The 24,843-nt window shown below is 34.5% G+C and overlaps 1 protein-coding gene across 1 annotated transcript; it reads right to left on the bottom strand.

Moving 5' to 3' along the window:
• Positions 1-167: 167 nt before the first annotated feature.
• col8a1b (collagen, type VIII, alpha 1b) lies at positions 168-22,975 on the bottom strand. The gene is made up of 3 exons (XM_051095671.1): positions 22,866-22,975; positions 4,197-4,491; positions 168-2,954 (listed from the first exon to the last, which is right to left on the bottom strand). Exons 2-3 carry the CDS (start codon positions 4,486-4,488, stop codon positions 1,048-1,050), a joined length of 2,199 nt encoding a protein of 732 aa, XP_050951628.1. The 5' UTR covers positions 4,489-4,491; positions 22,866-22,975; the 3' UTR covers positions 168-1,047.
• Between the last annotated feature and the right edge of the window lie 1,868 nt (positions 22,976-24,843).

Below are 24,843 nucleotides of genomic sequence, written 5' to 3'. Positions count from 1 at the left end.
GTTGTTGTGTAGAATAAAACATATACTTAAATTATTATTATTATTATTATTATTATTATTATTTATTATTCAACATTGCCGAGATTTCCAGAAATTACACAATATCAAGCAGCTTCTTAGTGTCTGGCAAAGTGTATAATGTCCAAAATTAAATAATAGTCAGCATAAAGATTGAAAGCAGGGATTCTTTATTTTTTGTGGAATACCCTAATTACAAATCCACACAACTTCAGTCAATTCAATTTATTAAAAAAACAACAACAATGACATTAAATCTTTGTTTAACAGTTTAGCACCATTGTCAAAAATAACAATGAATAGGTTCCTTCTTTTTTGTGCCTCACCATCTTTTTGCACATATACAAATTTAGTCATTCAGTAGTAAAACTAAAAATAAATTACAGAGAGGTTCCTAAGAATATTTAAATTTAACTTAGTGTCCATGTGGCCTTATCAACTTTCATATAATGATATCATACTTTCTAACTATCAGTACTCTTGAGTGATGAGTGACCATGGTTTGATCTTCTCAAATCAGTTGGGTGTGAAAGAACCTAAAATATAAGGTTCAGGGCATTTCAGATACTCTCTTGAAGTTCATTGAGATGGCACAATGATAAACTAAGACAGCAGAAAAGTAGTGCATAACCAACAATTTAACATTCTTCATTATGACATGTCAATATCACATCATTTTACATTGATATGCAGTCAATGAAACCCAATCTATATACAATCAATATACTGTCAAACAATAGGAAATATGCAAATAAATAACAAAGTGCTAATCATATGGATGAATGGATTATGTAAGATGCTGTAAGACTGTTTCAGTTATGTAATTATGTGTATGCATAAAACATACATTTAAAATCCTCTCATTATATATTCCTTAGCCACTGTTCCACAATATGCTATAAAAACATACCCCAATGGATTGCTACTTTTTTTATTCAGACATAACAAGTGGCTCTGTACTGATGGCACATACCAAGTTTACTTCAGAAAAATGTTGCACTGATTTTATGAGTGACTTTTTTCACAAATTCACATGGGATATAACAAATACCCAGAGAATGATGAGTGGACATATGGACCAGCATAAAGTCCTGCAGCTTGGTCTGATGGTAACTGGATATGAACAGTGTCTCCAACTTGTAAGGGCAGCACTGCACTCCCTGATGCCTGATCCAGGTAACTTTTTTTGTATTCATCATATGTATACATAACTGGTTCATTGTTCCTGTATAATGCCACCCACACATTATTTCCTTTGCAATTAACATGGTAGACAAAGTAGTAAATTCCAGGTATTTTGCAAGTGAAGATGCCAGTTTGAGGGTTGTAATTCTGGTTGCCATTATATAAAATCTTGTTGAAGACAACAGGTTGCCCAACTGGAGGAAATGGTGTTGTCAGCTGAGCTGTAAAAGCAGGCATCTCTAAGCCATTCCTACCAATAAAGGCTCCTCCGGGCTTTTCTTTCTTGTAACCTTTTGCCCCATCTAGACCAGGACCTGTCTCAGGAAGGATTTGTCCAATAAATGGAGATTGAGCAGGAGGTCCTGGTAGGCCAGGTGGGCCAGGAGGACCAGGTATTCCAGGTTGACCTGGGGGTCCACCTGGTCCAGGTATACCAGGTGGACCTAATGGGCCTGGAAGCCCAGGTTTTCCCTCACCTGGCATTCCAGGTTTTCCTGGTGGTCCATATTCCCCCTTTGGACCTGGTAGACCAGGTGGGCCTATTGGTCCTGCTGGACCCATTAATCCTGGGATTCCCATAGGCCCTGGATGACCGTTCTCTCCTGGAAATCCAACTTCACCTTTTGCACCAGGCTTTCCAGGGACTCCCGGTAGGCCAGGTAAGCCCTTATGTCCATTTTCACCTTTAGGACCTAAGGGACCTGGTAAGCCTCTAGGTCCTGGTTGCCCCAATTCTCCTGGAAATCCTGGAGTGCCTGGAAGTCCTGGAGGCCCGGGTTCACCTTTTGGACCAAATTGCCCCTTAGGTCCTACTGCACCACCCTCTCCTTTTGGACCAGGAAAGCCAATGCCTCCAGGTGGTCCCAAAAGACCAGGAGGGCCTGGAAGGCCACTTGGTCCTGGTGGTCCAATCATTCCAGGAAGACCACCATGACCCTTTTCACCTTTTGGGCCTTGGGGGCCAGGCAAACCACCATGCCCCTTTTCACCTTTAGGGCCAGGATATCCAGGTTTGCCAAAACCAGGCAAGCCTGGGCCACCAGGTAAACCAGCAGGACCTGGCTCACCCCTTCCACCTGGAAGACCTGGTTTCCCTGGCAAGCCATCCAAACCAGGTTTGCCAAAGCCTGGTAGTCCTGGTTGTCCTGGTGGTCCTCTCTCCCCTGGGACTCCTGACAATCCTGGTTCCCCAGGTGCACCAGGTTTACCTTGGCCTCCAGGAGCCCCAGGTAGTCCATTCAGTCCTGGTTTGCCAATACCAGGTTGTCCTACTTGTCCTTGTGGTCCTGGAGGTCCAGGAAGTCCCTTTATTCCTGGCAGTCCTGGGAGGCTAATCCCATTCTCACCTTTTGGCCCTGGAATACCGGGGATCCCAGGAAAGCCCTTTTGTCCAGGTTCTCCCCGAGCTCCAGGTTGTCCTGGAAGTCCTTGCGCACCTGGTTTCGACACACCTGGTAAGCCATGTGGCCCAGGAAGACCTGGAGGTCCTGGCATTCCTATCGGCCCTTCACCACCAATTGGTCCCAACTCACCCTTCGGTCCAGGTAAACCTATACCTCCAGGTTTTCCTGGTAAACCTGGCATTCCTGGCTTTCCAAATCCTGGGAGTCCTGGTGGACCCTGAGGACCAGGTTTACCTGTAAGTCCTGGGATACCTTGACCAGGAAGTCCTGGAGGGCCCTGAGGCCCTGGAAGTCCCATTGGACCAGGCTCACCAGGAGGACCTTTCTCTCCTCTTGGAATGGTTTCACCTGAAAAACAGTCATGGTCACAATAACAGTCACTACTTGAAAGCATGTTGAAATAACTGAATAAAAAGTAAATGGCAGGTGCTTCAAGAGGTTAAACTATTAAAAAATTAAAAAATGCTTTTTGACAGCTTTTGTAAACATCGCCGTTTTATCATCCTGTAGCCTGAAACTGGTTGCCCACTGAAGTTAAGCATAGTTGAGCCTGGTTAGTTCCTGGATAGGCGACTTCCTGGGGAAACTACGTTGCTGCTGGAGAGGTGTTAGTGAGGCCAGTAGGGGGTGCTCACCCTGTGGTCTGTTTGGGACCTTTGGCCCCAGTATAGTGATAGGGACACTATAGTGTCAAAAAAGCACCATCCTTCGAATGAGACATTACACTGAGGACCTGACTCTCTGTGGTCATTAAAAATCCCAGGATGTCTTTCGAAAAAGAGTAGGAGTGTAACCCCGGCGTCCTGGCCAAATACCCCATTGCCCTCTGACCATCATGGCCTCCTAAACATCCCCATATATACTGATTGGCTTTATCACTCTGTCTCCTCTCCACCAATAAGATGGTGTGTGGTGGGGGTTCTGGGGCAATATGGCTGCATCATCCAGATAGATGCAAAACATTGGTGGTGGTTGAGGAGATTTATCCCTTTTCATGTAAAGAGCTTTACAAATGTAACAAATTATTATTAATAATAATTAATTATTTATTTAATCCTAAAGTATACTTTGGCTATCCCCGTTCTGTGATGATCCACGCACTGTCCTAGCGACGCAATTTTTGCCATCAGAAGTCTCCGCGGACATCCATGCATCCTGTCCGTGACCAGCCCAATTTTTGTGACTGCACAAACAGTCCGCTTACAAAAGCACAGGTGCAAGCTGACTGTTGAGACAGAACAGCTCTACTAGGTGGTACTGTGCATGTGCCAAACTCGTATATTAGCATTCATCTGCAGTTGAGTACCAAGATTTCATGTAGTCTCAAAACCAGGGGTGCCCAATCCTGTTCCTGGAGATCTACCTACCTGCAGAGTTCAGTTCCAGCCCTGCTCCAACACAGCTGTCTGTAATTATCAAATGCTACCTAAGAGGTTAATTAGCTGGTTCAGGTGTGTTTGATCAGGGCTGGAGCTGAACTTTGAAGGTGGATCCCCAGGAACAGGGTTGAGCACCCTTGCTCTAAATGAATATGATTTTATAAAAGCTGTAAGCAAACTTAATTATAAAAGAACTTGTAAAATTACCAACCTTTTCCTAAAATAGGTTTACCCATGTGCATGGGTATCTGTGGACGTTCTTTTGCATACTGTGGAAGCAAGGGCATCTCATTTCCATATGGTAAGTGTGGTGTTTCCTTTCCATGGTAATGGTGTTGGGGTATCCCCTCATTGCCATGTGACATAGGAGGTAACTGTGGCAGAGGCTGGTGCTGTTGGGGCAGTGGCTTGTGACCATAAAATGCCCCTGCATGGATATGATGTAGCAGACATAAGTGCTCCACCAGTATAAACAAGCGGGCAGAGAGGAGAGGCCCAGCCATGTCCTGTGGAATGGAGTAGAGAAGAGAAGGTTAGTAGTCTTGGGAAAAATACCGGAAAGCTAGCAGTAAGGGCAGACACCAAAGTGTAGTGAGGCCGCGTGTCCACCTGAGCGTTCGAGTAGTTTTTTTCTCAGCACAGAGTTGAAGAATGTAACTTTGAGTAAAACACTGTGCTCGTCGCTGTCACTTTCTAGTCAGGTAACCAATCAGAGTGGAGGAGAGGCGGGACTAATACTGACCACCCTTCCTGTACTAGAACAGGGATAGGCAATGTCGGTCCTGGAGTGCTGATGTCCTGCAGAGTTTAAATCCAACCTTGAACAAAAATCTCACCTGCCAGTAGCCCTTGTAATCCTAAAGACCCTGATTAGCTTGTTCAGGTGTGTTTGATTAGGGTTGGAGTTAAACTCTGCAGGTTATCAGCACTCCAGGACCGATGTTGCCTATCCCTGTACTAGAAGACAATATTGCTCGTCTCTGAGTATTTATGTCTTTACCAGATGGAATTGCAGGACTACAATATTATTGTTATGAAAAAAAAAAATTGTTTAGAGAAACATTTAATTTGTGATGTGTTTGCCTTTATTTTAGCAAAAATTCCATATCACTGCAACCACAGCGAAAAAAACATTGCGCTCACAGCTGTGCATTTTCAGCAGAGCGCCTGCCATTTTCAGCTGCCAAAAAAAAAACGCTTTGGTGGACATGCGGCCTGAAATCACTTTCGTGCCTTGCACATTGTTTTAGAAAAGTCAGGTTGAAGAGTTGACATCTGGACGGTCATTTTTCCTTTTCATGACTGACCAATCAACTATCATTTCTAATTGCTAAATAATTGCATTGATTCTACAGTGCTTAGTATGTCAATACATCTTATCCACAATGCTTTTGGGAACATTTCTGTTACTGCATGGTTGCATAATAGTGTTAAGAATAGTGTTAAAATTCCAAATAAGCCTTTATCCAAAAAAAAATTGGAGTCATGTATTCATTTGTCTCAAATCAAGTTATGGAAGAACAAGCTGTTTTTGTTTCAATAAATGGTCTTAAGTGGGAAGGACGTTGTGACATCTAAAAGATGTATGTTTTATAGTAAATAAAGTTTCATAACAACTATTTATTTCTGAAAGAAGATTAATGTTATTATTATTTTATTGCCTTTTTTTTAGATTTGACAAAACCAGCCATAAGTAGCATGGGTATATTTGTAGCAATAGCCAACAATACATTGTATGGGTCAAAATCAATCAATTGATCCAACAAAAAAAATCATTAGCATATTAAGTTAGTATCATGTTCCATGAAGATATTTTGTAAATTTCCTACTTTAAGTATGTCAAAACTTAATTTTTGATTAGAAATATGTATTGCTAAGTTGAAATATGTATTGCTAACTTAATTTGGACAACTTCAGGGCAATTTTCTCAATATTTAGATTTTTTGCACCCTTAGATTCCAGATTTTCAAATAGTTGTATCTCAGCCAAATATTGTCCTATCCAACAAACCATACATCAATGGAAAGCTTATTTATTCAGCTTTATTCAGATGATGTATAAATCTCATTTTCAAAAAAAATTAACCCTCACGACTGGTTTTGTGGTCCAGGGTCACATATAATATGTTGCCCATACAAAGTCTGTACTGTCCCTTCAAATTCACAGCAGAGCAATGAAAAGTCTCAATATATTTTTTTTTAATTAATGCATAAATTACAAATAAAATACATGCATTAAACAGAAAAAAGCACCATCATCATGTACAAAACAGTTTTTGGTTTTCTTTTATTAAACGTCCTTGTCAAATGTTTATTTGTCTAGTCACCGACAGAATAAATGACCATCAAAATTCAAATTAGCATCACATGAACCGCGTTAAAACCTTCCAACAGTAAATTAATTATTAGGGCTGTCAAATGATTAATCGCAGAGAAATTAAAAGTTTAAGTTTGCCTAATATATGTGTGTGTACTGTGTGTAATTATTATGTATATATCAATACACACAAATTAATGTATATATTTAAGAGAAATATGTTATGTACACAATATTGTTATTTATATATAATATAAATTATATAAAAATTATAATAAATACAATATATGAAGAGTTCAGATGCAAAACCAGCTAAAAGCCATCTCTGTCAAAAATGAGATAATGATACTGAGTGAATGCTCTCGACACATATTATACGTTCATAAAATACTTTTACTTCAGACTCACTAAATTCCAGCCTCAGACCAATCAGAAGTACCAGTACTTACATAGAAACCTATACATCTGAGCCTGATAAAAATGCATTTTTTAAAGAAAGGCGTCAGATGGATTTAGTTGGTTTTGCATCTGAACTCTTCATATATTTCCTAAATATATACATAAATGTGTTTGTACTTGTGTATATATAAATTTTTATTTCGTATGCGATTAATCGCGATTAATCGTTTGACAGCCCTATTAATTATGCGTTAAAAAGAGCTCATTTTGTTTGCACTAACAGACTTTCTACACAAGTAACACATTTGTTATACTTCAACATGACCACTAGAGGTCAGTAACTGCTCACCTATGAACAGTGGTTGGAAGTTTGTCTGTGGATCAAGAAGTCTTAACTACAAGTACACCATCTGACAGCAGATAATCCTGAGCAACTGCCTTTGAAATCAGTTGGAATGCAAACAGTTTGCTTTCCCCCAAAAAGAATAAAAAGAAAACTATAAGTATTGTTTCTTATCCGAATGCAATGTTTTACAGTGTTTTGTGCAGCAGACATAAACCTTAAAAATCATCAGTCGATAACACCAATGAATCACAAAAATGTAGACTGCCATCACGTGATGCCTTCCTTAAAAAAACTTTACACAAATGCAAAGTCCACACATAATCTTGCTGCCTAATTATCAGAACACTATGGCACAAACAAATCTATTCCTTACTCTTTGTTGTCTTGAGAGCCACGTCCTCTCAGGTCTGTCCTGAAACTCTGATGAATGGGAAACCCAGCCACTCAGTTACAAAGCGTTGGCGTTTTAGCACCCAGCCGACAGCTGTGCGAAAATCCAAAACGTGAGCCTAAACCAAAGCCGACCCTGGAATGGAGGGGGCATCCTGGTTTGATTGAGCGTGGAAAAATCTTAAAAGCTGGAATGCTTTTTAGGGAGTCGGTTTTTGATTCTAATACAAACAGACGTATTGGGATCAGTGTGTGGGTGGGATGCCAGAGCTTTGATTTCCTTTTGTGAGCTACTGTAAACGGAGATCTTGACTGATCTAGCACGAATAGAACAAAAAAACAAAGTAACACATAAACCATTTTTCTTGGGATGCGGCCGGCCAGGTTGACTGTGACTCCAAAGATACTTTCCACCTCTTTCTCATCTCCAGTATCATCGGTTCAAACCTTATTTTGTGTTTAGTTTCTCTAGGGGAGAACGTACACCTTTTTAAATCATAACTCGCAACTAAATTATTCAATAGATAGTTACTTATTTTTAAGGGGCATTCATAGTTTTCCATAGGATATACATCACATCCTTTGGCAATGATTCATTCATTAGTTCCCTCTTTCAGTGGGCACCGAATACAAACCAAACATTTCATTCCACAGAAATGGATTTCATTCCTCAGGCCTCCCTAATTTATAACTCCACCCAGTGATTTGTTTTCAGAGGATCTTGTGTCATTCTTATTGCTGACTATGTACAGCCTAGAACTCTAACTTTGGAAAAACAACTCTTTCTCTGTGTTCGACGAGACTGGCAAAACGAAGTTAACGTTCATCCAATGTTCTACATCCAAAAATGTTGTGGGCATCAAAACAGCCTCATTTCCTTGGAACACTTCTCAATTACTGCTGGCCATGTCTGAAAAATATTAAGTGATACAGAATACCATAATCAATAGCTCGCATCCGTGGTACCCACCCAGCATAAATCACCAAGGAGATGCCAAAACAATCTAAGAGGAGCAGTTCAGAAGAGGTCATCAGAAAAAAAAACATGGCTCTTTAAGCTTCCGTTCATTCTGAACCCAACAACTCGCAACCTGGCCTGGTTAATTTTCCATGCTTATTTATCAAATTCACAAGGCTGAAACAAGCTTCTCACGATGTTCCCTCCAGCCTACATTTGGATCTTCAAGCATGACAGAAAAACAAATCGTGGTACAGATTTCGGTGCTGAAGCTAAAGGTCAAACAAGAAATATGTTGAGAGGCAAGGGTCAAAACCACATGATGGAACAACAGCAACCCTACACGTCCACTGTAGAGAGCAGGAACCAATGTTTTCCTCCACTCTTTTGGCCATATTTTACAACCGCAGCGTTTGTCTGCTTGGTTTCATGCCACAGCTCTGTTATCGCCCTGCCCCGATTCTAATATAATCAAATTTCCATTCCTGCTTTTCTGACTGCTTCCAGATGTTTCACTTCAATTCACAATAAACAAATAAAGAAGAACATGTTGGGTGTCAACCATATAGTCAATGCTGGCATGAAAAGAAAGTTATGTGCTGAGCCCTACATTATTTTAGCCTATTCACCTCTGAAGCTTTTATAAGTTTCATATATATATATATGAGACATTAGGGGCGTTTCCTCCGAGGAGGCAAGAGAGACAGTGCCTCCTCAAAATATTGGAAGAGAAACAAATTTAGAGTACAAAAATTAAAACTAAATATACAAAGTGTATAAATCACTTTTTTTCTAAAGACACATTGTCCAACAGCGACACCAGCAGGTAAATTTAAAGCAGTAGTCCGTCTCTCTCTCGATCGTGATTGGTTCATGCGATAAATCCTCACCACTTTGTTACTTCAAAATAAGACTTAAAATGGCCTGAAAACATAGTGAGTAATCAGCTTGGTGAAATTTAAAGTAAATCTCCATGACTGTGGACAATATTTACCGAGCTTTGATGACTGATGATCCAAAAAATTCAAAAATACTTAAAAGTTGATTATTAAATAGAATAGCTGAACAAAAGTTCATAAATAAAATATATTGTTTAAATTGTTACTGCCTTTAGTTATTATTTTGGAGGTGCCATTGCCATTTTGTCATGAAAATTAGACATTTTTAAGTGTAAATTAAATTGTTCAAAGTTTGTCCAACAGTTAAACATAAATTGGGGGTTGGTCCGGCATCTGAACCCTATACTAAGGCACTGAGACACTTTCAGGAAATAACAATAAAATAATAAATAAATACTAAAACTGTAAACATCAGAATATGAAAACACAATAAGTCTGGTAAATTAATTATTAAAACCTCATATATACCTCTCCCATGTATGGACCCACTTTAACTTTTCAAAGAAGATTAGTTATTTGTCATTTTTCTGTTATTCAAAGTGTCAAAATATCTTGTGGTGCGACTGTTCGGCCATAACTGTGGTTTTGGAAACATCTTTGAAATGACCCTAAATTTCTTCAGATTAATTTTCTGCACTATTTGGCATGATTTCCAAAGTGTTTTTTAGCCTGTATAAAATTGCAAAGCATTTGTATTTATATTTCCATCATAATATACAAACAAACTTTGTCCGATGATATCCATTTTATGAAATATCAAGTGGTGCAACCATCAAGAAACTGCCATTTTGGGACTTTTATGTTGCAATCCATTCAAAGATAGGCCATTTACCAATCTGCCAATAAGCTATGGAAGCATCAAGCAAGTTTGTAACTCTCTTTCAATACTGGGGGAAAAAAAAAAAAAAAAAAAAAACTTTTTAATGTCTGGTATGTAGTTACCACATTTGGATATCATGTGGTATGACCTCTAAAAAACAATGTAGTGTTTGTTTTTATTATAAATTTCATAGTGACCTTTTGCGGGAAACTAGCTTGTTTTGTTTAGGTGGCCAATTCTGTGCTTGTAAATTTTGACTGATTTTGAAATCTCATGTGGTGCGACCACTGCAGAGTGTTTTCATTATAGATATTTGTCCAAGATTGGCAGTTTTTGTGCTTTTATATTCAGTTGATGGTTTATATACATAAAGTACTTTATTTTAGAATCATCTAAAATAGATTTTTTTATGCAGTTTGGGTCATTTCAGATGTTATGTTTATGTTTAATGTTTATTTTATGTTTAATCCTTGTACAATATGAAAAAAAGGCCAAAAATTTTAGTTTAGTTTGGTAATTATGCATTTATTAGTAATTTATTATTTATTTATTAATAGCTATTTTGATCTATTTTACCAGATTTTACTGCCAAGCAAAGTAAAATAAATACTCGCCATAGGTAACATATTAATTCTGACCAGTCAAACACAAACTCCAGATTTCATTTTCTGTAAAAAAGATGTTCATGTTGTCATCTCAGAATCTGAGCCAGCAACCTCCCACTACTCCAAATTGACCTTTTGGAAAGACCCTTGTGTTCTCGTGCAGTGAAAAATACATCATGGGGCAAAGAGAACACTGACAACACACCAACATACAAGACAGAGCTGGTTACTTTTGGTATGAAACAAAGTTTCAGAGTTTAAATTTTGTCATTTTTTTTCTTTTAAAGAAATTCAAACAACAAATACAGTTTTGTGGCTCTTTAATGTGTCCTGACAGATCGCTGCGGCAAATTAGTTCAAGCGGCACATGAACCGATCATCTCTTCATCTTTACTAGTTATAGCACAAAATAAACATGAATGAACATCAGAAGGTATCTTGTTTCAACTGATAGATATCAATACACAGCATTTTTCAAGTCCACCAACTTTAATCTACTCTCCTGTCTGGTTGGCATTATGATTGGTCAGATCAATTAAGCAGCCAAGACTGAGAAAAGTTCAGAAATAAATGGGGCTAAAGAAATGCCTGCAGTTAATACCACGTGCTGCACTTTTCACACGTCTCTTTAAATAGATTTTTAATTATATAAGGTATTTGTGTCATTTGGTGCGACCACTCATCATGTGGTGCGACCAGTAATAGCAATAACTGTAAATCTAATTAAAATATCTAATTTCTGTGTTGAAATATGGATCACTGCTACAATATGCTTAAGTGAATGGTGTTTCATTTTTTTTTTTTTTTCAGTTTTATGCAATTTACAGGAAAAATAAGTCTGCTGACTACATTTAAAAAGGCAACTCTGAAATGATAAAACTAAAATATGAGATCATTATTTACAAAAACTCAAAAGAAATGTAAATACTTTGTTTCTAAACACTTTAATTACTGAGAACATCTAAAAAATGCTCATTTTAATATAAATCATGATCGCACCACATGACATTTTTTAAGGCTATGACCAATTCATCTGAATGAAAAATCAAAAATTCATTTATTCATTCATTTAATTCTTAATGTTTAAACAATCACAATAGATAATATTATTTTTGTGTTTTAAAATTGGCCTGTCAAAAAGCCTTATACGTCATTGACACATATACTGTATCATGAATATGTCTATATTGAACACACATTAATCTACTTATGCTATGCTCTAAAATATTGAATTTGCTAATGTCTAAAATATTTATTAACTGGAGGATAAAAACTGCCAAACTATCCATTAAGCCACATTTCAATATCAAGATGTTTGTCATCTTTTTGGAGAGAAAAGTATAAATAAGTTCAAACTGACATACCATTACCTGACATATAAATGGTAATAAATTTAAAGTTACTTTAAAATTTACACTTTAAAATTATTTAGTAAAATACAAATGGATGGAAAGACCATGGAAAAGTCATGAAAAATCATGCCAAAAGGGAACCCTGCACTCTTTCACCAAGTTGCTGATTGTGATAGTCAATGTAATGAAATTACCAGAAGACACTTTGGAAAAAAAGCATCTGCAACATGCCAAACCCAATGAAATGGAATGGACGCGAATGATGCATTGCTGTAGTTCAAACTGGGTTTGATTCCCAGGAAATGCATAAACTGTTAAAATGCATACTTTGAATGTAATGTAACTCACTTTCAATAAAAGTGTCTGAAAATGAATAAACAGTTAAAACAAGAGAGAGGGTAAGCTTAGGGTTCTGCTTTTCGTAATGCTGACAAATGGATTCATGATGCAGTATTTTGGAGCTGCTGTTTCGGATCTGGCTACCGAATTTAAAGAACTTTACGGTTCTTTAAAGTCAGCATGACGGTGATAATGACGTGCTGACAGTAAACAGCAGAAGATGCCAAAAGCCACACACTCACCCAGTGTTGGGCAAGTTACTTCCAAAATGTAATACATTATATATTATAGTTACTGTATTTTAAAAGCAATTAGTTACAATGCAATATTACTGTTTTTGAACTGTAATGCGTTACACGACTTTTGAGTTACTTTCACCAAAATATCCACAGAAGTATGACTAGGCATCATAAAATATCAATATGTAGTTTATTGCTGCTCATTATACATCCAGTGGAGGGTAACGAGGTAGGTCTATATAGCATAAAATTATAAAATCATATTCAGATAGGCTACCGGTATGTAAGTCTACATTAACGTTACTTAAACACAGATAGCACAAAATTATTACATTTATAAAAGATGCCGGTAAATAAAGCGAAATGTTATAATGTACAAACAATAAACACAATACCTAGCCTGTAGACTATTTTGAACGGTTTTCGGAACAAAACGAATTAGACTAATTTAAAGCGAAATTGAAAGCAAACGCGTTGTTCTCATGCAGCCTACCTCTCTCATTTGGCATGAATCCAATTAAATATTTCCATATTCGCGATGTATTTGAATTCTGAACTATTATTTATTAGTAAACCAGGCTTTGTACTTAACGCGCGTAAAAACATCCTCACATGAGCAAATATGTATTTGGCCAAACTTCAGGCTGAACGGCACGGTACTACGCAGTACGCACAATTTTAATGAATCAGTGTTGTATATGTTTGGTTGACTGTGTTTTATTCTAATAATGAACATGCTGCAACGTTTGCAATACATGTGTGTGCGTGAGGCGCCGGCGCGATCGAACAGCGGAAACAACAACAAAAAATACTCAGTCATTTTCGGCCATACAGATCATTCGAAACTGCCGTGTGTTTACTTTTGTCATCTCGTTTTTCTTTCCGTGAACTTTTTGTGGAGCGCCGCGCCACATAAACATGAACCAAACTCAATCTTTTCCTTTCGTTGTGTTAATCTGTTAATTAGGCTATTTAAGTTAAATATATTTCGCGTATTCGTTCATTTTATATATAGACTATGATTTGATAAAAACAAATTTTGTTATTTTTAGTTTAACTTAATTTTTGTTGCTTGTCTACGCTCGTTCGCTGCATTCTTTCTCTTCTCCGACCCCGCAGCTCTCTCTCTCTCCGTTAGCTTATAGTGTTAGTGGCACCAGTCCAGGTGTTTCCGGGAGTTATTTGTCCAGTTTCTCGTTGTTGAGAGTTTGGTGTCGCACATAGATTGCACCTGATTATGCATTCTTATTCTTTTCTCTGATGAAATGAATAAAACGGGAGTGTGTCCATCTCACACAAATGTTATGCGTTATATTACTGCGTTCCAGCAACAAAGTAACATACTACTGTAATATTATTACTTTTGTAATGCGTTACTCTCAACACTGCACTCACCCATCCACCCACCCACCCACACCGCTTCGTGTTCCCAGCCTACCAATTACTACAGGATTTGCTTTCTCTGGAAATGGGAAGAGTGAGAAAGTTTCAAGACATTTTTCTCACAAAACAGAAACACATTTACTTACACTCTTGAAAACAAAGGTTCTTAACTGGTATCCGTGATTCCGAAAAGAACCTTTAACGTCTGTGGAAGCATTCGAATGCACAAAAGGTTCTATATATGTTCGAAATCTTGTTGTCAAATAAACTTGGCATTGTATATTATGAATATTGCTGGCTCCCTGACCTAAGTCGCTTTGCATAAATGCATGAATGTGAATGTTTTGGAATTTAGTGCAGTGGCGTTCTTGCTGGTGTGATATTGCTGAAATACACTGAGGTTGAGTTGCAGTTATTCCTCAGGACAGCGGAATGCAGAATCAGCTGACAGAACGGACCGTGAGCCAGAACTGCTGCCTGCTGTAAAACACATTCTCTCGCTCACTCAGTAACTCACACAGTCGCTTTTCTCTCTCAGGTAGAAGGGAAGTTTTTCATGTAACCATATGTTTGAGTCTATGGGGGATAAGAGGTTTTGGGCAGTATATAAACCATGATGAGGTAGCAGAAAGTTTTTCTGTTTCCTGTATAAAAATGGAATGAGTGCCATTTGTGCCTGGAAAGGTCAGGAAAAAATACTTTTCGATTCTTTTTTTTTTTTTTTTTTTTTTTTTTTTTTGGTATTATTTAATTTGGAAAGCTTATGCCTGACCTTTTAAGAAAATCATATTTTCCCATCTCCTGCACTTGGTACCAAAACTTCCAGACAGACTCTGGTAGTATCGTTTGTGTGCCTTGTGATAAAACAAACACTGTTAATAAATAAAAACACACACACACATAAAATATATATCAGTACAAAAATAAAAACAACTCCAGTATTATAAAATCTAACATTAACAAGTGTATAAATCACTCGTTTTTCTAAAGAAACATTGACCGACAGCGACACCAGCAGGTAAAGTCACAACAGAAGACCAAGGATTGAATGGGGGAAAGTCACGTGAGAGGAGGCAACATCGCGATATGATTGGATATGACTGGCTATGATCGACTATGATTGGTTCACGCGATAAATCCCGCCTCTTGTGTTCGCGCGCGTTCCGCGTTCGCAATTCAGTGTGAATTAGCGATGTAACTGCGTTAATGGAGAGACTAATTTAAGAAGTAAACAACCCACACACTTAGATATAACCACTTTTTTACTTCAAAATAAGACTTTAAATGGCATATAAACATGAATTGTGGGAGTTGTTAGTGAGTAATTAGCTTGGTGAAATATCTTCATGGCTGTGACCAATATTTACTGAGCTTTGATGACTGATGTTCCGAAAAATTCAAAAGTAGTTAAAGTTAACTATTAAAAAGAACAGATAAACATAAGTTCACAAATAAAATATATGTTTAAACTGTTACTGCCTTGAGTTATTATTTTGGAATAAATGTAAAATGCTTAAATACACAAACTTGATGAGATTCATACTTGGCTTTAATAAATAGAATATTGAATATATACATATATATTGGATATATACATATATCTGATACTATAAGGTATAAAAAAGTATAATAACCATGTATAATATAATTTTGTTTGACCTAAATATTTAGCAGTTGGTTTTTCACAGTTGTTTCTATTGTAATTTTTGGTTAAAACATTTAAACAAAAATTTTTTTTTTAATAAAATAAAATAATAGTTTGTTCTCAAAAGGCATGGAATCCAGGGAATGGGTTACTGCACTCTATTTCACTATTTATTTTTATTTTTTATTTTTTCCCAAATATGCACCAGTGAAATCTGTGCAATCAATTTCCTAATGGGTAATTATTCTCTGAACTTTATCAGCACTAATAGATGGCCTCAGATAACTCTGTTCCAGCTGGACACTGATGCTGGCAATTTATAAGCAAACACAGGCCAGGATCAGAGGTGCGCTGGTGCGTTTGTGAGTGTATGTGTCAGATTCCGAGCCCACATCCTCTAGTACTGCACACGCTCTGAAGCGAGTGGCTTTCAGCCTTCACACACTCGCTATACTTTGATTCTGTGAATGCATCCACAGATTCCACACTGATCAAACCAAAAAAAGAGACCTGACTGACAGAGTCAGACAGTCAAGAATTTAAACTCCACGATAACAGCAAACTAACATTTTTTTAGTCATGTTGTGATGTCATGTTCTGATTGTGATGTCATAAAAAATCTTCAAAGGTTAAGAATATTGAATATGAATATAAATGATTAGCTTTAACATGATTATGCAGTGCTTTTACAAATAAATAGTTTACTGATCCGCATATGAAGTCTGTGGTAAGTGTATTTGCTCATTTCCAAGTCAAAATTCAAATGTGAATGATAAAATCACAATTAGAAATGTACAAACATTATTCAAACAACAATTTAAACAGTTATTAGTAGCTATAAGTAGCTATTCTTTGATATAAAAAGAAATGAGCATGACAATTTGTCATTTTAAATCATTGTCCTAATAGCAATGCTTTTATTTTGGTGGTGATACTGTAAATATGGAAGCTTGTTTCTGCCACTGAATTAAAAAAAAAAAAAAAAAGTAATTCTGACTTTATATCTCACAATTGTTACTTTTTTCTCACAACTGCAAGTTTATATCTCTCAGTTTTGACTTTTTTTCCTCAGAATTGAAAATTTACATCTCACAATTCTTACTTTTTCTCACACTTATGAGTTTATATCTCAATTCTGACTTTTTTCTCAAAATTGCGAATTTATATTTTGCAATTCTTACTGTACTTTTTTTCTCAGAATTGCTAATTTATATCTTGTAATTCTTACTTTAGTCTCACAATTGCAAGTTTTATGTCTCTTAATTCTTACATTTTTCTCACAATTGCAAGTTTATATCCCGATTCTTTTTTTCTTACAATTATGAATGTACATCTCACAATTCTTACTTTTTAATCACAATTAAGAATTTACTACTCGAAATTCTTACCTTTTTTTCACATTGCAAATTTATATCTCACAATTCTTACTTTTTTCTCAAAATTGCAAAATTACATCTCACAATTTAGATTTTTTTTTCTCAGAATTGCGAATTTATTTCTTGCAGTTCTTACTTTTTTCTCACAATTGCAAGTTTATGTCTGTCAATTTTTGCTTTTTTTCTTACCATTGTGTATTTACATCTCATAATTACTTTCTCCCACAATTGCAAGTTTATATCTCTCAATTCTGATTTTTTTTTCTCAGAATTGCAAATTTACATCTCACAGTTCTTTATTTTTTTCTTACAATTGCAAGTTTTTCTCTTTCAATTCAGACTTTTTTCTCAGAATTGCACATTTATTGCAATTCTTACTTTTTACATCTCAATTCTTATTTTTGAATCACAATTAAGAATTTACTACTTGAAATTCTTACCTTTTTTTCACATTGCAAATTCTCAAAATTGCAAAATTACATGATTCAATTTAGATTTTTTTTTTTTCTCAAAATTGCAGATTTATTTCTTGCAATTCTTACTTTTTTCTCACAATTGCAAGTTTATATCTGTGAATTTGTGAATTGTGAATTTACATCTTGAAATTCATACTTTTTTCTAAGAATTGCATATTTACATCTCACAATTCTTAATTTTTTTCTCATAATTGCGAGTTTCCTCTCTCAATTCAGACGTTTTTCTCAGAATTGCACATTTATTTCTTGCAATTCTTACTTTTTTTTTTATCACCAGTAAATTTACATCTCACAATTCATACTTTTTTCTCACAATTTCGAGTTTATATCTCTCAATTTTTGCTTTTTTTCTTACCATTGTGAATTCACATGTCATAATTACTTTTTTCCCACAATTGCAAGTTTATATCTCTCAATTCTTTTTTTCTCAGAATTGCACATTTACATCTCGCAATTCTTACTTTTTTCTATGACTTGCCAGTTACATTTAAAATTGCAATTGTTAGAAAATAGTCTTTTTTCCCCTCAGAATTGGACTTTATAACTTGCAGCTGCTTGCTACAAAGAGATAAACTCACAAATGTGAGAAAAATGTCAGAATTGTGAGGTAAAAAGTTGCATTTACTTAAAAAAAAAACAAGTTGTAGAAACATGCTTCCATATTTAAAGGGTGCAGACTTTTAACAAATATCTATACCAGATATTTGATCAAACTGCTTCTTCTGTGATCTAACTCTGGGCTTTTCCATTTTTTTCCAGAGAAAGTCCACATGATAAATGGATCCATTTGCGATTAGCCCAGAGTCTTGTCAGCCCTTCAGATATCTGGCGTCTTAGAAACCGAATCTAAGTGGCGAGCCAAACCTCTCTTTAAAAAGAGGACCGTTAGTCCGCCACATTTTGGTGTTCTTGTTTCAGTACGATGCTGATTTGACATGAGAAACTATTGCCAGGGAAGACCTGTAATTCTATAGTCTACGATGAGAAGATTTGTACGGTACGCAGCTTTTGGCCTTCAGGTAGAGGTCAGGACAATAGCTGTATTCATGATCCAAACTACAGTTTGTGCTATTAAATAACAATTAAAAAAAGTTTATTTCTTCCAAATAATATGGGAACGAAGCAATCCGATCCACCCGAAATCCTACAAAATCTCCTTTTTGTGTAAGAGTGTGTGGCTTTAATTCAGATCAAAAAACAAAGTTATAAAACATCAATGTGTTATTAGCTGGAGGAGCATTTACAGGTCAAGCTGCGTCTGTGACTGTTTAATGAATCTAGAAGTTCAGGAAAGATCCAAATAATGAAGAGAGAAAGCAGGGTTGTCAGGTTTTTGCATGGAGATAAAAAATGCTAAGCATCTAAACAACTCAGAGAACGGAGAACAAGTTGCTACTCTGAACTGATTCCACTTGGTTTAAAAAAAAAACAAACAAAAAAAAACACCAGAACCAAATGCAGGGGTCTAATGATTTATTTACTGAATCAGAATCACGAACGATTCTTCACCGTAACTCAAAATGTATCACACTGTGTTATGTGTACTTATAGACTTGATAGGCTTATTTAGTTTCCTTATAATAAATAATACTTTAAATAAAAAAGTGACATGTAATTAAAAAAAAATAAATGTATATATATATATATATAATTATTATTATTATTACTATTATTATTGTTGTTGTTTATTTAAGTGTACACAGATTTTTTTAATACCCTGACTTTTTTGTCGGGCTTGGAAATCATAATTTTATTATATTTATATAATAAAAAATAATAATAATAATTCACAATAGAATTTTTTACAATTCCTGTTACTTTTATTTTTCTTATTAAATACCCTTGCTTTTCCAGGCCTTGAAGTTACTATTTTAAAATATTTAATAAAAAATATGTAACATTAATTTACCAAAAATATGTGTTATTTCTGCTCAATAATTTTAGTGTACTCAGATTTTATAGGCTCAGAAATCTTTATTTATTTGTTTGTTTGTTTGTTGTAACTAAATCACAATACAAATTTTCATAATTCACACTATTTTTTCGTAGCTTTTTATTTATTATTTAATTTTATTTATTATTTAAATGATTTATTTATTAATTTATTTATTTATACATTATCAAAAATGGTAATATTTGTGTTTAATACATTTAGTGTACTCAATAAATAAACAAAATAAATAAATACAATACATTACAATACGATACAATAAAAATTTCCATAATTTCTTTTTTTATTTATTTTTTCTATTTGTATTTTTTTAATACCCTAGTTTTTTCCAGGCCTTCAAATTGCAATTTTGAAATATTTAAAAAAAAAAAAAAAATGTAACATTCATTTATTAAAAAAAAAAAAAAAAAAAAAAAAAAAAAAGTACCTTTTGTTAAATAACTCTAGTGTATTTAGTTTTAATTAAATACCCTTATTTTTCTGGGCTTTGAAACCACAATTTTAGGTCGTTTATTTATTTATTATATTTTTATTTAATAAATTTAGTGTACTCATAAATAAATAAATACATTAGACGTTTCCATAACTCTTTTTGATAAATACACTAGTTTTTTGCAGGCCTTGAAAATACAATTTTAAAATAAAAGTGTTACTTTTGTTTAATAACGTTAGTGCTAAAATATAATATATAATATCTATATAATTTTATATTTTGATAAAAATACTAACCACATCAATTTTAAGATATTTAATACCAATTATGTCATTTATCTTCAATGTGTATGTGTTTGTGTTTTGTTTAATAAATTAATGTTTAAATACTAAAAGAACCAGTAATGGAATCATTAAGATTCCAGAACTGAATTGCAATATGAAATAGAATCACTAATTTCCTTAATATTATTAAGAAGGCTTGGGGGGAACAAAAAAAATAATAATAATAATAAATAAAACACAGAGACCCTATTATTTTGTTTGAGGAATACCAATACAGTGTGGCCTTGAAGGCTGTAACAATTATTATTACTAATGATCATCATTACAAACACAGACTGGTCAAACTGCATTGAAAATGTAATCAATTTAGAAGTGGAAAGACCTGCATTTTTTCAGTCCATCTGGACTAGAGAAATAGATCAAGAGGGGAAAGGAAAGAGGAGAGGATGCCAAGCATCACAGCCCTGCCTCAGTGTCCAGAGCTGCTCGTGTGCCCACAGGAATGGATCATCTGAACCCTGGAGACATAACATCAGCACTGATCGCTGTAGGAAACAGGGGAAACTGTACACAGCCGCCCTCCGGGTCACAGCGATGCCCAGTGCCAGGATAATCAAAGTGAAACTAAAGTGAATGTGGCTTCATAAATATATACAAAGCGTGCTGGATAAAGAGCGGGATAAAGACTCTTGCACAACGGCAGGTGTGGTATGCAGCAGGATATGAATCCACACTTATGTTCAGTCCGAAATCAAATCAAAAAGTGTTCAAGTGTTCTTAAGTTTGTTATTTATACATATTAAAATAAATGACATTTATATATTTATGTATGTGTGTGTGGGTAATGAGTTTATAATTCAATATTATAAAATCCTAAATTAGAATAGAATACCAGTAACTATAAACAGTAAAATATGTTTTTTTTTGTTTTGTTTTTTTGACTAATGATCTTTAAACTAATGAATTTCTTTGAACTTTTCAAAATATTTTTGTGATTGTAAAAATAATTTTAGTGTATTCACAGAGAATACTTCCCAATAAAATATTTTACACCCCAGAATAACTGAAAGAAAATGTGTGGGGGGGGGATCACAATTAGAAATGTCCAGTCTTCATATTATATAGTTTATTATATACTTAGGCCTGGAAATCACAATTTTAAGATTAAAAAATTATAATTAATTACCAATTTTCATATTTTTTCATATTTTAATACATATTTTACACCCAGAATAACTAGAAAAAAAAAAAAGTGAAAACTTCATGCGTAACTTATTTAGGGCATAGAAATCACAATACCTAAAAAAAATAATACTAAAAACAATCCTAAGAAAAAATACTAATAAAAACAATAGCAAAAAAGAAAAGAAAAAAAAAAGTGTCCATTATTTTTTTTAACTAATTTACATATTTTCATATTTTATTAAATATTTTACACCCCAGGATAACTAGAAAAAAAAAGTGAAAAATAGAAGCATAACATAACTTATTTCAAAACTTAACCTCATAATACTTAATACTAAAAAAAACAATAAATCACAATAAGAAGTCACCATTCTTAATATTTTATTCTTCATATTTTATTAAATACTTAAACTTTTTTTAAAGGCCAGGAAATCACAATTTTAAGATATTTATTATTATTATTTTTTTAAAGTGTATAATTAATTTACCAAAAACATGTTTTTTTTTTGTTTTTGTTTTTTTAAGAATCTTACTGTAATGAAAATACAATATATATAATGTGTTAATATATATATATTATGTTATTATGTTATGTTATTATATTGTGTTAATGTGGGTGTTAATATATATATATATTAACACCCCAGGATAACTTTTATTTCCATAACTTATTTTGTGCCTGGAAATCAAAATACTTCATAAAATAATACTTAAAAAATACTAAAATAAATATTAGCAAAAACAATACAAAAAAAAAAAAAATTACATTTAAAAAGTCCATTCATCACTTTTATTCTTCATATTTTATTAAATTCTTAAACTTTTTTAAAAGCTTGGAAATTAATATTTCAAGATATTAAATAAAATAATAAAAAGATACCTGTTGTACTGAAAATAATTCACAGTGTAAATTTCCATAATTTTTAATGTATAATTAATCTTATTACATATCATATGCTTTATCACAATATGTTTAATTTAAAAAACAATGAAATCAACAAGGAACTTGACCTGGAATTGAAATATGAAAAAGAATAAAGACAAAAAAAAAAAAAAAAAACCTGACTAGAACCTAATATTGAAATTATCTCCAAATTTTTTGAGGAACATCTAAATAGTTTACAATCCAAGATTGCTGGGTGGGGAAATAATAATAATACTATTTTATTAAATGCCTTATACTTTTTCAGGCCTCGAAATGGCATTTTCAAAATCTCTTAATGTTTGCATGTTTTTCCAGACCGTGGTAACCCTGAGGCAATGTGCATTTACTTCACAATACAGGCAAATCCAAAATGATGGATAACCCTCCAAAAAAATCAACCGGAAACATGAAGACAAGAAACATCTATCATGAACTGATATTATTTTGCTTTGCATGTACACTCCCATTCAGATCAATATTTAGAGCAATATTTCAAGTAACTCGTTTTCTTTCTTTCTTTTTTAAACTGCAAAACGCATTATATATGTACAGCACTTACCTCTCTCTCTCCTGGCCTCTCTCTGTCTCTGCCTTGGGGTTTATTTCTCTCTGAGTGAGAAGTGAAGGAAGAAGATCCAGAAGACAGAAGGAGAAATGTAGTTAACGGCTTCAGGCAGCATGGTTTCCACTTTTATGGGCAGGTAGGAGGGGCAAGGCAACTCCTCAAAGGAGGTGGGCTGAGGGAAAAAGAAAAGAGAGAGAGAAAGGAGATCACGTAAGCCTCCACCCAAGGCACTGATGCAGTAGCTGTAAGGTTCAGTTATGACAGTTACTCCCAGTAGCCTACATTTAATTAGTCAAGCCATTTAAAAGCTTTGAAAAACTACACGTTAAATAAGTTAACTTGACCAACAAGGACTGTTATTGACATTTAGCTTGACTTGAATATTTCCCATGATTATTTTCTCCATACTAAAGAAGTCAATGACCGGGTCATTCTTTATTTGTGGTGGCAAGTGGTGTCCCTCTACTTTACAACAGTTTAAATAAACTTTAAATAACAATAAATCATAAAATGTTTGTATTTTGTAGGGTAAACACAATTTGTGCACTGTTAATAGTTACTGTTAATATTTGAGTTTGAGAGATTGCATTTGTAACAAAATATGCATGTTCCCGCCATACCGCTATCATGGAATGTAATTGCGACAATATAACATTTTTAACATAAATAAAGTGGATATATTGTGAATATAGATTTTATTTAACATGTACAGTTTTATTACATTTAAAAAAAAAAAAATACATATTTTGTTATATCTAAGAAAAAAGTTGTGTCCCCCAAATTCATGCCTGTGGTGTTACAATAATGGATGTCGCCCCTTTAAAAAAAGGGGCAAGTCTATTTGGACTATGTGTAAAAGTCATTGCAGGTGCTGGTTGATCTAAGAGGTGCATGGTGAGTACATTCTTATTATTTTTCTTAAAGTTAGCTACATTTCTGAACATTTCATGTCGCACTTTATTTGTGTCTGTGGTGTTACGTTGATAACTTGCAGATCTGAGATATTTTAATCAAAATTTTGATAAATACATACTTATTAATATTTCCAAACTGACCCCTGATGTTGAAATCATCACAAATGCAGCCTCCATTTGAGAAAAGTCTGGATTTAGGCTAATTTGTCTATGGTGTTACTGTCTCCACCACAGATATAAGTGTTTTTGGTTTGTTTGTTTGTTTTTTGAATCAGAATTAAGCTTAAATTTTAATGGATATAGCATATTAAACTTCAAATATTAATTTACAAATTCTGCCATTTGCCACCCCATTTGAAGAATTTGGTTTGGTTCTATACAAGAGACAGTATAACTTTTTAGACAGTATTGTCTGTTAATCTGTCTTTTTTTTCAGTAAATAACAATAGTATTTTGTTGTTTTGTTCCTGAATGATAGTGTTTTGAACAAATAGTTTGATTCAACGACTCACTATACGCTCTGAATGAGTCAGTTGTTGTGTCGGTAGTCCAGGCTTGCCAGATTTTCACAACAAAACCTGGCCAATAGCTACTTAAAACCAGTCCAGTCGTGTTTCGGGAGGGTCCCCAGTAAAAGTCACATTTCAGGGGCTAAATATCACGTTATTGCTGTCGCTTCAACCCGCGGAAACAGTGATAAAGTAGCCCAAATTCGCTGGAAAACAGAGGTCTTGGCAACACTGCCATAGTCACGTATTGCCTGAGTAGATTTGAATTTAAATTTACTTCACGACCGTTAACGACAGTTGAAAAGTATGTTCAACTTTTCACGTACTGTTTTTTTAAGGACTATGAATCTCTTTTGTCATACTGTTTTCATATACTATATAAAGTGTTCACTTTCAAATGCAGCGAGTGTTTATAAATGAATCGATTCAATGAATGATTCATAAAAATGTTGCAATTCGAAATAACGTAGTACCGTGCTATTTCTCTTACGAAAATTAACCATTGTTTTACTACCAATAAAACCAAAAAAAGCATGGTTACTTAAACCA

The sequence above is a fragment of the Labeo rohita genome, chromosome 22, assembly GCF_022985175.1.
Source record: "Labeo rohita strain BAU-BD-2019 chromosome 22, IGBB_LRoh.1.0, whole genome shotgun sequence".
Lineage (NCBI taxonomy): Eukaryota > Metazoa > Chordata > Actinopteri > Cypriniformes > Cyprinidae > Labeo > Labeo rohita.
The sequence above is the reverse complement of the archived record's forward strand: the minus strand, read 5'-3'. Positions and strand labels throughout refer to the sequence as shown.

What these genes read in the sequence shown, in the direction of transcription:
- col8a1b (XM_051095671.1), bottom strand. Translation starts at nt 4,488, where the DNA reads ATGGCTGGGCCTCTCCTCTCTGCCCGCTTGTTTATACTGGTGGAGCAC. An exon ending in TAAACCTATTTTAGGAAAAG is followed by an intron (nt 2,955 to 4,196) that starts GTTGGTAATTTT and finishes ACTGTTTTTCAG; the next exon opens with GTGAAACCATTCCAAGAGGA.